This window comes from Silurus aristotelis, assembly GCF_946808225.1.
Source record: "Silurus aristotelis genome assembly, chromosome: 7".
NCBI lineage: Eukaryota > Metazoa > Chordata > Actinopteri > Siluriformes > Siluridae > Silurus > Silurus aristotelis.
Window position 1 is genome coordinate 24,049,179 of NC_139580.1, and position 14,114 is coordinate 24,063,292.

Here is a 14,114-nt window from a genome sequence, read left to right on the forward strand (position 1 = left end):
CACCGGTTCACCACTGTTCCTTCCTTGGACCATTTTTGATAGATACTGACAATTGACCATTGTCAAACTTGTTTGAATCCTTACAATTGACCATTTTTCCTGCTTCTAACACGTCACCTTTCAGGTCAAAATGTTCACTTGCTGCCTACTATATCAACAGATGCTACGATGAAGAGATAATCAGTTTTATTCACTTTACCGGTCATAATGTTAAAATATATATACTCTTCTATGAACACAAATCCTATCAGTCTTCCTAAAACAGCCACATTTATAAAAGGTGGCAGATGCCCTTATTCAGAATGCCTTATCTTAATTATACAACTGAGCAGTTGAGGGTTAAGGCCCAAGAACCCAATCATGGAACCTGGCAATGCTGGGATTTGAACTCTGATCAGAAGTCTGTCTTAGCAGCAGAGCAGGCTTTCTAGCGTGAAGCCTTTGTAGAAGAGTAAAGGTTATTTAAAAAAGGGATTAAATCCAGAAACTGACTTTCAACAAGCACATATGAGTCGGGTGTCTGCATACTTTTTGTCATTCCGTGTACTCAGTTTAATCTTCAGAGAATTTCATTGCAACAGTCACATCTATCACAGCCAGACAAAAAGATTGTTTATCTTGTTAGAAACGCATGAGGATTACACAGAGCTAGTATGTGCTGGCTGACACATTTCTGCTGATTTTCTTTCCGCTCAAAGTTAGTCCTTTAGAAGTGCTAGATCTGGGTTCTTTGTGAAATTTACAGATAGCAAATCACAGACTTTTCATAACAAAACACTATTTTATAGATAACTGCCACATGATTATCTCTAAGCTGTTATACTGTTTTATATTCTTTGATGACAACTCTGACTCAAATCACCAATATCAAATTATTTTTTAATTCCTTTGCTTGCAGTTCATTCAAACATAATAGGAAATCAGTCAATTATGTGCAAATAATCTATGTGTAATAAATCTCTCACCTTGGATGAGGTTTTCCTTTGGCCTCACACTGAATGACAATGTTTTCTCGTGGATCCACAATGTAATCTTTAGAAGACTGGTGGGTTATGGTTGGAGGCTGTGGCACTGAGGTCAAACATAAAAAAAAAGAATAAATCACTATGGTCATTACTTACTGTGATCATTTTGCTAATACACCGCAATGACACAAACACTCGTCTTCAAACCCTATAATTACACAACTGCAAACAAAACTTGAAGACATGATGCCATGCATTCATTTTTCTATATCTAAATGGGCAAAACAAAAGCAGGCAAAACAATTTCAAAAACAAACTCACAGCACACAGGGCTAACATGCAGCATATACATGTACTTAAACCAGTACAAACATAGGATTTAGATTTTGATGGACCATGCTGAACATAAATTACAAGAGCAAATCATTCTTGCACTGTTTTGGCTCAATTGTTTGCATTATTATCTCGCAAAGTTAATTAAGAATAAATTACAGCACAGTGGATGCAGGCCCAAGTTCAATGCCTGTAAAGTCATATGCAACACAAAAGCAAACAGGAAATTCCAACATCAAAACCAATTCAGCACTTACATCCTTCCAGAACTTTAGCTTTATTCCCAACAGGAGAGAGAAAAATAATGACAAGTATAAAAGAAAATCACACATTAGTTTAGTTTTAACCAATTGTAGCTAGCTATGTATTTCCAATAAAAATAGGCACTTTTAATACAGTAGATATATCATATAGCCCCTGCTTAGGATCCTAGTACAGTGGTACCCCACTTATCGACCGGCTCGGACATCGACCTTTTCGCTTAGCGAACAGTTTTTCGACCGAAATTTGCACCCGCTGAACGACCAAATGCCCGCTTATCGACCTTTTTTTACCCCGACCCACGTGGAGCGAGGGAAAGGATCTTCCCAGTCTCGCCTCAGCCTTCGCGGAGAGAGCATCTATCGTAAATTAAACTTCGGTTTGTGAACCGAATGTCCATGACAGGAACTTTTAAGGAACGGATTAAGGTCGATAAGCGGGGTACCACTGTACATTCATTGATGGTTGTAATGTAATGTAATGTAAACAACGTTATGATGTCTCTTAGCTAGAATCCCTTTGGCTACAAAATATTAGCAACCGTGCTTACAGATACTATAAATGTACACACTGGTTTTTTAAAGGATCATGTTACTGTTAACTTGTCCTCAGACAGATAAGGTAAAAACAGTTTTTTTTATTTGTTCGGTTACATTAATATTTACATAGTTTTAAAAAATGCGCTAATCATACTGAAAGGAGAGAAGAAGAAAAAAAAACAAAGCTAAAATGCATCTACAAAATAACATTTTACGCAAAATAGAAAAAAATAGCAAAGTAAGCAAGTTTTTTTTATTTTGAATAAACAGTTTTATATTATTTTTATATACACAGATTGTGGTGTAACAATAAACTGATTAGGGGCATCATAATTCATTTGGATTCGATTTTTGTGATACTGGAATCAGGATCAATTCTATTCTAATGTTTCAAACAAAACATGAATGAAGAAAATTGTAATGGCTCCTTTCCTATCTATCAACAAAGCAATACAAGGTTCATTCTTGTCTGTATAAAAGTAACTAAATCAAATTTGGCTAGGAACAAAAATATTATTAAAATGTTGCTTACAATGTAACATATCTTCAATAATTAATACATTTATAAATTCTGTGTCTGACTCAAGGAAAATTGGCAACTGAAACACAATGAACCTGGGAGTATAAACAGCACTTTAATGTTGATTAAACTGCCTAATTTTTACAGCCACTGGTAATATTAGAAAACTAATAAAAAGTATATTTTTAAATGTTATAACATGGCTGCATAACCATAATACATATAAATGCATTCTGGCCATTGCAATCTGTAGTTACTCACTCTTTCAGAGCTCTTCAAGAAATGAAGTTTAAAAAGGGTTTATTTTACAGATTGGGACCTCTAAATTTGGGAACCTCTAAAACATTACAACTGCATTTCATTAATAATAAGTATAATTCTGAATTGCAATAAGTCAATCCCACATTTTTCTTTGATTGTTACATCCCTAGTCCATGTTGGAGAAATAATTGTGCCTGAAGTGATCGAAAAAGATATGTATAGTAATACTGTAGGGAATGTGTGTGCATGCGGGTATACTTACGGTCGAGAGGGACCTCCAGTGCCGTGAGCACAGGACCCATTAAAAGCACCAGTAGCATCGTACAAAGGTCTCTCGATCTGTCCATCATAAGTATTTGAGACCACTATCAGGGCCACAGTTTTTACAAGAACATTCACCACTGCAAAGAGAAACAAGGTGGGAGAATGTCAACTACACAGGTGGAAAAGGGAGTCATTATTTAGGACAGGAAGTAAAATGCAGACATTTTGAACGTTATGGGGAGAAACGAAAGACAATAAACTGTAAGCAACGCAGTGGATAAAAAAGCAAAGAGACATTATACTGTAAATCTCTAGAAAGAAGGAGAAAACTAATTATCCACAATAAATCTCTTACTAAACCTCCACTACACACTGTACACTACTGTACATTTACACTCTGGTTTGAACATAACTCTCCAAAATTTGAGTCGACAGGACTTTGCACAGACTCTTAACTTGCACAGACTCAACAAACACTGTGTTGTTGTTTTTTCCCTACTCTTTTCTTTAATGTACCTTAACATTTTTTATATTTTGTAGTATTTATTGCATGCCTTATTGCCTATGTTTGTGGATACTGCTGGAAGCTGTAAATTTCCCATTGAGATAAATAAAGTAAGTAAGTAAGTATGCAAGTAAGTATGTATGTATTTATGTCTCTATCTATGTCTCTATGTCTCTATGTATGTATGTCTCTATGTATGTATGTCTCTATGTATGTCTCTATGTATGTCTCTATGTATGTATGTATGTATGTATGTATGTCTCTATGTATGTATCTATGTATGTATCTATGTATGTATCTATCTATCTATCTATCTATCTATCTATCTATCTATCTATCTATCTATCTATCTATCTATCTATCTATCTATCTATCTATCTATCTATCTATCTATCTATCTATCTATCTATCTAAACCTATAACCTCACTGGACAAACTCAATTAAGTCAGAGTATAGAAAAGCCATTAGCCCCTTCACTTGTCACTCCACATGACTAAAGAAATATTTTTAATCAAGTGTTTTTAAGACTTTTCTCACACAGTCACTGACTTTTTTGAGACACAGTACGGCACAGTGCACATTTAATTTCGGCTCAAAAAAAGTACACAAGACAGTTTCAACAGACAATTCTTTACGAATATCCATGCTCAATTTGAAAGACTTTACCCTGCTTGTAATCATCTACATTGAAAGAGTCCAATAAATGAAACTTACCTAATATTTACATAGCTGTGCTGTAGTGTACCCTGGTAACCAACCCAAAGTTCAAGCTTTCAATCAGTCTGTAATTTGACAGTACGTACACAGCAACAGCATAGGAACTGTTCAGTTTGTAGGTATTTACCAATTACATTGCAAGCCTTTCTCTGGGTTGTCATTGTACAAGTATTGTTAAACTTTAAAACAGATGTGTAGTTAGAATGTAAATGCCATTATTTGGTGATATTTCTGCTAATTAACATGTAACTACCCTGTTCACTGAACGCACGAATACCTTTTGTTATCTCACTATGAGCTCCTTCCCAAAATGCGTGAAGAAAGTCAGATCTGTTGATTATATTCGGCATAAACACTACTGTATAATGGGGCAATGTGATGTCATGTAGTGAGATAAGCCTAATGGGTGATGGACACACAATATCAATGCCAAAAATAAATTATCGTGCCATGTCTTCAACAAATTTTATAAGCAGTGAACCCTTTCAAAATCATTTCATCAGACTGGAACTGAAACCATCCGCAACGTAACATGAAATCCTGCGATCACTTGTGCCTGGTTACCATGGATTCCAACCCCATTCTCCTGCAAGAAAAACTTTGCTCTTCAAAGCCAAATAGAGGATAGAATGCAGCTGCCAATCACGTATGTGCCTCTAAAGAGCCTTCATTGTTGCCAGGCAGTGTGAATGTCCCATTTCGCCATTAACAGAGAGAGAAAGCAGGCGAATTTAGACTAACTCACCTGACACTGTCTATTCGCAGGATTGGATGTGTACAAATGTCAAAACAAGATGAGAGAGAAGTATGGAGAGATGAGAAGAGTGTGCGTCAATGTAGCTAGTAATGGGGAGATAAGTTTACAGCATGCATTAGTTACTGTTCCTGTCTTCTGTTATTTATTATTATTAATTTAGCGACTGTACCTTCCAGTTAATGGCACGAATCTATCTTAGAAGTCAGAGCTAACGTTCCATTCTCCTAAATTCTAAGAGTAATAAAAAGATTATTAAAACAGTCCTGTATCATCATTAGTGGTGGTAAGTAAATGTTACTGTACTTAAGTCGCTTTTTTCGCATATCTGTGTTTTACTGAAGAATTTCCATTTGGGGGGACTTTTAATTTAACTTCACTACATTTAAAAGTCAAATATCTTAATGTTTACTCAACTACATTTTGCAAAATCAGTTGTTGTCTACATTAAAACTAATGAACTTTACAAGGGCTTTAACGAAAGACGGTGTATCTAAATACACTGATACACGACTTGTATCTAAACAGTAGCCTACCAAGAAAGTAATTGTTTACTGTCTTCCTCCTTCCTTTCACAACAATTTCTCTCTGGAGTTTTTCTTTTGGCATCGTCGTGCGTTTAAAAATCATCATCGGTGAAGCTTTTCTCCCGATGCCGTGCAGCTCAGAACACAGGTGAAGTGCGTGTTTTCATGCCCGGTTGTTTTCAGCGTGACGAATGATTCGCATTTTCTGTAGACAGTCCGAGTGAGCGGCAGGTCAAACGTCAGAGGAACCTCATCCATATTTATGATGTGGTGCGGCCTGATTCAGTGGGAGCGCATCTGATTTAATATAAAGAGTTTTATTGGTTCACCTGAACCCGTTTCGCAATTTCATTGGTCTAATGTTCTGGGTCTCAGTTTTTTGGCTTGAAGTTTGTGAAACCGGGAAAAACCCAGGAAAAATCCATAAATTAGCCGCTTCATTGTTTAAGCCGTGGGGTTCAAAGCGTGGGAAAAAATAGCGGCTTATAGACCGGAAAATACGGTAGTTTTGATTGGCACTTGGTGGTACCTACTTACATCAACATACAGCTCAGCGTCAGTTCAACAGCAATCAGAACATTTTGAGAGGAATAAATAATGGAAGAAAATCCTGACTCGAACTCGCCACAACACCTGTGGCCTTATTTGGGCAATTTTTTTAAGTAGTTGTAAAAGAAGGTTTCGGGCTCATGATCTTTTAATAGATATCAATCCGTATTTGACTCATTAATATCATTCTATTAATAGATGGTGTGCTAAGGGTAACATTAGAGTCTTTTCACATAAACTGAGTTAATTAACCCTCATAAGGTCTTCGTTTCCTGTTTACAAATCTGGTCTTTGGGGTCTATATGACCCCAACAATTGATAGAGAAATTATACAAAAAATATACATTTTTAATTATACAAATAATATATATATTTTTTGTTTACTTCTCATCTATTCATTAATGCTGTGTTTTGGGAGATATGAAGTACTTTTGTACCTATTTACCACACAATTCCTCAACTACACCATAAGCTTGCATATGAAATATTCATTTTTTATGAAAAAATCACTTAAATGATGATCTAAATTTCTGATTTATGCTGGATTTATAGATTTTTTTTTTGACAAATGAAGAAAAAATATTGAGTTTTTTTCACATTTCCCATTCATTTCAATGTGGGGTCATATTGACCCCGAAGACCAGAAGTGTAAAAATTTTTTTTACATACCTTCAGAACAACCGAATCAAGCCCAGTTTTTTTGTGTGTGTATAGATAGATTATGTAGTAAAAGTCACAAAATATTATTCCACTCAGATGAAGGGAACCCTTTTTTTTAATCAAGGAAAAGTCGATTGGGGTCATATAGACCCCAAGGACCGATTAAAGGTTAAACAAGAGTCTTGTGACAAAAATGATAATAGGAACAATATAACCATATTAAATCATAGTACTTTGAATATTGAAGGCAAATACTTTTGTACTTTCAATCAAGTTTAAAGGGAGCACCTTTATTATGAATGGAATAATATTTTACCTACATTTTTGACAAGTACATGGTTTGTGTATTTCGTCCTTCACTGATCATCATATTCGACTTGGTTCATTGTTGTGAACTACACCCAGATCTAGATTCTAATGCGTATGAAGAGATGGCATTGGCCCCACCAGCTGTATGCACATGGCATGCATGGCCTTAGTTAACTGTTCGAGATGAATTTCATTCTCCCAATTCATCAGCCTACAAATATTCAGTGACATGTCCATTAAGCCGCGAAGCACGAAGGCACAGAATGAAATCACGCATTTCAGGAAACAATTACACTCTAACTGAATAGGCCCTTCTTCCTAAAACAGCATCGACACATCATATTGAGCGATCAAGCCTAACCAGTCGAGAAGCTAATTCGATTTGTATTATGCTAATACGGTGCCACATAAAACAACACAAGTTTTATATTGTGGCTGAAGCCCTTCTGTTCTTATTGAAAAAAAAACGCCATAAACTGCACTAGTACAGATGAATTTGGTCATGCTCTGTAATTTTGTTGTATCATATGCAAGAAGAGTGAGTCTTAATACGCAGCATCTGGCAGGACAGGAGGCGGTACACCCAGCATGCTTGGCTCCTGATCACTGCGGGGCATCATAAATTTGCAGGAGCAGGTCTCGGGTTCATAGGGTCCTCTGGGACTTTATGTATTTGTTGGTGCAGGTTAATTTAGCACCAGCTCTGAAAGCAAACCAGAGTGGAGCTGAAGGCATGGAGTTACAGTGTGGAAATTTTGTTAGCCTCAAGCACTGAATCAGAGACCAGCATTCACAAGCAAGCGTTTTAACTCTGGGGAAAAAATATTCACAAGCACAAGATAAAAAAAAAAAAATTATAAAAAATGTAAAAGAGAAAAAAAAAAGATTTGCTTTTGTTTTTTGAACCATACAGAAAATAACTGCATTAATGCAAGCAGAGAGTATACTGTATATGAGTCCACTTTGTGGTTTGGCCTTACTGCATAATGCATAATACCAAAAACAAGCATACAGTCCTAATCATATGTCTCTTTTCAAATAAATGGAATCACTGAATTATTGACCAGCAGGAAACCAGGACGTGTTCAGATTGAACAAAAAAAATTCAATATTTCATTATAGAAATGAGTTTCCAAACTGAGCGATGGAATGTGGCTTTTCTCCAATCTAATCCCTGCGCACGTATTTCACATCAATGGTCTTTGACAAGGCAGTGATAAATCGGTTCGATCAGACTTGGCATACATGTTGAAAAAAAAATGTGATGAAGAGACGCAAGATTGATTACTTTGTGCTTTGTATCACATGATCACACGATCATGCTTATCACTTATCGGAAAATAGGCAAGTTTTCATTATATAAAAATGGCCGTTTTGTCGTTCTTGCTTCTATGGAAAATGCCGTTATGCTCGTCCAATAATGAAGTCATTGTCATTTCCCCATGCTGGCTGTATGGCAGGCTTCTGTATGTGCATCTGTAGGCTATTTAAATGAACACACATGTCAGACACATGGCTCTCCGTGTTCATCGGAGCAGAGAGTCATTAGTGCAGAGTCCTCCGCTTCCGAAATCAGCGGGGAGGCATGTTCAATCAGAACTGCAATCAGAAATACTGTCTCACACAAACACACACACACACACACACACACACACACACACACACACACACACACACACACAGCCTGACTTTCATTACTGCTACCATACTGACACCGTATTGCATGACATTAAACTTTCTTAATATCCTACCTGTAAAAAAAGGCCCATGTGTCCCTTTCCTTTAAGATGGCCTCCTATTAAAAATTATATGTAATATATAGACAGTTGTAGTTGTATAGACTGGTATTATGGTCTAAGGTAAAACAAATATTTTATTAGCACTTCTGTATTTAATTGAGGGAAAGGATTAACTACAAATGAGCTCAGTTTACAACTGGAAAATGGTCCCTTACAAATAATACCAAAGACCACTGTCAGTCTCATGTGTATAATGCTGATAACATTTTATTTATTCAAAAAGAAAATAAGGTGTGAATGCAATGTTAAGGAGATTAAGGTGTGTATGGTTACTGAACTTTACTGGAATTTTACACTGCAAATGCTTTTTTTACAGTAATCCCCAGTTTATCGCAGTGGTTATGGTACGTTCCAAAACCGCGATAAACGGACGCCACCCAAAAAATGCTATTTTATGTATACAGTACTGTACTGTATTAACATTTCAATTCATTTTATAATTAATAATTATATTTTTATTAATAAATGTAATTATTTCAACATAAAACAATTCCCTATAAGTTTTTGGACCATCTTGCTATCTGCATAAGACCGGGAAAATCAGCAAAACAAATTAGTTATGTGGCAAATGCAATCCCACGATAAACTGAGGGCGCCAGATTCAAACAGTGGTAAAATGGGGGATAAATGTATTAACAAATAATTTATTATTAATTACTTGCTTCAAGTGATGTTGTGGGTCTCCACTATAAAAACTTTTTTTTTACTTTTGGTTTTTATATGACCTGTGTTTCATCCTTGTACAGTATTTATAGAATATACATGTTTTTTCTGTGTATTTTCGAGAATCCTGAAGATATCGGCAAGACACTTGAAAGTAGTTTAGCAAAAGAGTTTTAGCGTTTTGACAGTTACAAGGAAAAAAAACACAAGAAAAATATGTTAAATCATCACCATCTGTTCGGTTTCATTCGATTTCAAATGATTTAACACATTAAAAAAAAAATCAGTATCTCAGAAAAGTGTATCGCATAATCATTTACCATGATATCAATATTAAAGCTATATATCCCCGCGCTCTATTCTAGACACAATCATTTATTTAATCCATAATGCTATTTTTTTATCCAAATCCTTTTTCTATAGTGAAAGTCTAAAACAGAAATAATAAATAAAAAATGTAAATCTTTTTACAATACAGAGGAGCTTTTTTAAAACCAAAGGCGGACCTGCACATTTTTCTTGAATTATTTAAAATCTTTCAAGCATAAGACTCCTAAATTATTTAACATCATGGTGAATCAAGTGTATCAGGATTTATTTTTTTGAAGACCAGAGCTGGTGTGTTTGAAGATTCCATTCGTTCAATTTTCTCTCCTTCTTCTCTTATCTATAAAGACAGCTGCACAAAAGCATTCCATCAAGCGCAGGCCGAGCGTACGTCTCTCATAAGCCTCTCATTAGATTTTATAATTGCAGAGGGGGCTATGCTAATCAGCGAGATGGTTAACATATGAATCGGGGTCCTGTAGTTTGTGGAATGCATTTGGCTAAAAACAAGCTGGAGTCCTTTCTATAAGCAAAACATAAAAAATACCATATCATACAAATGAACAATGATCAATGTTTGGTGTTGTTTATGGGTGTTGTTTTCCAAGCAACATTTTTTTTTAACTCAGAAAACCCAGTCATATGGGTTTAGCAAAAACATGATTCATCATCAGAGCTGACATCATTTACATGAAAGTGTTTGTGATTCAGCGTTTTGCATGATGTGAAGCTTGTTTCCTTTCCATTGAGTTCACATTACCAGCCGAATCAAATCACTCATATAAGACTCATACAACCCATCTGTGCCTGCTTCAGCCTGAAGGATCTTTTATAAAACAGCAACAGCCCCCAAAAAGCCTGAAATAGCAATGAAAAAAATGACTTGTGGCATTTTACAAATACAGATTATTATAAACGTTCGCTCATTAGATCTATTTGTTACTCTACTTAGTCTTACTGTTTTTTCAAAACTTCTTTCCCGCTCTCAGAATGTACTGTGGTCAAATCCTAATCCCTGGAAGTGTATGAACAAAGAATCTTGTTAGCGTGCGAAACAAAGCGGGAAATCTGCATCCTGCCTATGCTGCCTAATCAGATCAATCACACGAATACAAAACACGCTTTTTATCATACGCTTATCAGAACATACTCATTAGTTTCCACATAGCATAATCAAATCCACTGATGTATCAACATTCGTCAGCTGAGAAAGCCGTAAGGCGAAGCTTAGAACTTTACAGAACTTATTAAAATGGAAACCAATCCTAGATTTTCCTCATGTCCAAACACATGCTGATTCAAGTTTGCTACAGTTCACTACAATGAGCAGGTAGAAACACTACTGCCGCTTTGTCCATGAACTTTAAAGCAGCAGATCAAATGCAGGATTACGGCCCCCAAATCATTTTAGAAGTCATTAAAATGAGATCAAGGTCAGGCAGGGAGCAGAGAGAGCAATAAAACTGACCTTAGAGAGCCCTGTGAGTTTAATTCCTTTTGTGCTTATATAATTTAGTGTGCCAGGGTTACACACACAAATGAATGCCTGAGTCAACAGGATAGACGGAGGATCATAAGGCAAGGCATTTGTATATGTAAATAACTTGATTAAAAACAGAAGAATGGTGTTGGAACAGAACTTAGACTTCTCCTAAAACTTTAAACCACAAAAACCCCTATGTACAAATTTCCACTATGCACGATTAAATCACAATGCTTTCAGAAATTTAGGGGTAACATACACTATATGGACAAAAGTACTCGAACACATGATACATTTTTTAGCAATATGTGGCTCTTCCCCAGATTATTACCACAGAGCATGGCATTAGAATAGGATGTCTTTAGATGTGGAAAAATTACATTCTGTCTTCACTTGACCCTGTTCGAGCATGACCATGCCCCTGTGTATAAAGCTACAAATAGGTATGGATTACATGGGTTGGAGTGAAGATCTTGAGCGTCCTGCTATAGAGTTGTGGCCTCAACCCTACTGAACACCTGTGGGATAAATTTAAATACTGACTGCAACCCAGGACTCCACAACCAACATCAGTACCTGACTTTTCTAACACCCTTGTGGCTGAAAGAGCACAAATGTGTATAATCACACTCAAAAATATCCATCCATCCATCCATCCATCCATTCATCCATCCATCCTTCCATTCTTCCATCCATCCATCCATCCATCCATCCATCCGTCCATCCATCTGGGGTTCATGTCAGTGGAATGGCATGGCCATGTCAATTTGGACAAATGTTTTGGTACATCCAAACATGACAGTTTTATCTTCTTGGCAGAATTGTACTCAAGATCTTAAATTTAAATTGAAGATTTTATCAATTTATTTGTGTGGTTGTTCAGAGATTTCTTTGTATCTTCATGTCCATTAAGTGTATGTAATGGACACTCTATACCCATTAGTGTGCAGGTATTCAGACATTTCTTTTTTTATCTTCAATAGAATCTGTTACATTTAGTTTTAGCTTCCAAAAGTGTTACTGTTTGCTTTATAAAAGCACTGAATATAAAAGCAAAAAAGCACTTTTAGTCATTTTAGCATGTAGAGGTTAATGAATTTGGCACTATTGTTTTAGTTTGTATGCTTGGGGAGGGGGGGGGGTTTGTTTGGTGGGTCATACAGTGAATCTCTGCTAAAATCAGTGACCTCAGTCCTTTTAGAGGAGCCTATTCACCGCACTGCCTATGTCATTCCAGCACAATCCGTAATCAATGGCCCTTTTTTCTCATGAGCTTTAGGATCTGCTGACTAACAGCATTGCCGGTGCTTTCGGACTGCTGATGCTCCATTGTCAGGAAATGCAATTACTAATCTATTCGCACTTTTTAACATATCACAGTGGTCAAATAAGTGATACCTAGGTCATAAGGTAAAAAACTGTAGAAGTGTGTCTGAAACAATTCATTATGATATAACACCTATTTACTTACGTGAAAAATACACAGTATAATTTACCACCTGTTGATTTTTCCAAACAAGTAAATAATTTAGCTGCTACACATGAAAATTAGCCATACAGGACCTACTGTGGCTCCAATTAACATAGGTAACCATGGCAACAACAAAAAACTGAAAGAATGTAAATGACTAGTGCCCATCTGGTGCTGTCTAGTTAAAATGAAATCGCCTGTACATTTAGGAGGATATGAATGAAAGTTAACCTTGTTTTTTCACCATGTATTCATTCTTCTGAATGTCAAAGCCTTTTTTTTTTCGGACCCATTCCCACCTGTTCCTCTGAAAGGTCGCCCTGGAGGTGGTCTACATCTCTTGCTTCCACTTAACAGTCAAACAGTATATTCCCAGTGCCAGGAATTACAATCACATGTAGTGCAGACCTCTGAAACCCCTCTATTGTGAGCAAGGGCTCTCTGGCACACAGGGTAGAGCTATATGTAACAGTGGAAGGCGGCGTTCTCTCATTAGCTTCTCCCCATTTCATCCCTGTCCCTATTGTGCCTCGCTTGCACAAACCGGACTCCCTGATGAAGAGGAGAAGAAAAGGCGGTGAGAACTGCTTGAGCGGGAGTGAGAGAGAAATTCATTATAGTAAGTGGGAGTATGAAAGGAGGTGTACTGTTTCGCGTTTAATTTCCTTAAAATGAGGCAAATGTGCGCAACAATGCCTGTGTCGTACTGTGACTGTCGGCAAAAAAAAAGACACAAAACGCACATTGAATACGTCGTCAATCACATTGTGAGCATGGAGTGTCACTGTGTTTGTCATGAAATAATCCAATATCCAGCATGAGAATCAGTAAAGGTCATGGCATAGGGCGAGTCCAGCCACTCCTTAAACTCATTCAGTTCCTGCAGGTGAATAACAATCCGTCTCCCTTCACTGCTTTCAAAAAAAAGCCGACCATTCAATTCTAGACCGCAAGCCTACAAAAACCTCTTTCAAACTGTGAGAAAATGAAATCAGTGCTTTCTGTAGCCCACAAGTGTGAGGGAGAATCAGCTGACCTCCCGGTGGCAACACCTAATCAAACATATAGGATTAGCAGCGCAATTAATGGCAAATCTTTTCCCAACACAAAGCTTCCATTATTGCATGGAAACGTTTCGAAATCGCGAGTATGATATTGGACCTGAGAAGGTTAAGCTAAGTGAGACCTCATTTGCCTCAAATCCTT

General features: G+C 36.7%; 1 protein-coding gene across 25 annotated transcripts in view; it reads right to left on the reverse strand.

Annotated features, from left to right (window-relative positions):
- Nucleotides 1–14,114, reverse strand: part of nrcamb (neuronal cell adhesion molecule b) — an 85,725-nt gene that overhangs the window by 29,413 nt on the left and 42,198 nt on the right. For 14 of the 25 annotated variants that reach the window (XM_083546159.1, XM_083546152.1, XM_083546139.1 and 11 more), the window contains exons 3-5: nt 3,142–3,280; nt 1,556–1,573; nt 966–1,071 (exon numbers count right to left, since the gene is read on the reverse strand). In XM_083546159.1, coding sequence (XP_083402285.1) covers nt 966–1,071; nt 1,556–1,573; nt 3,142–3,229 — 212 coding nt within the window. In that variant the 5' untranslated portion in view covers nt 3,230–3,280. The remainder of the gene's footprint in view (nt 1–965; nt 1,072–1,555; nt 1,574–3,141; nt 3,281–14,114) is intronic. The other 11 variants (XM_083546155.1, XM_083546141.1, XM_083546145.1 and 8 more) reach the window with 1 other exon arrangement.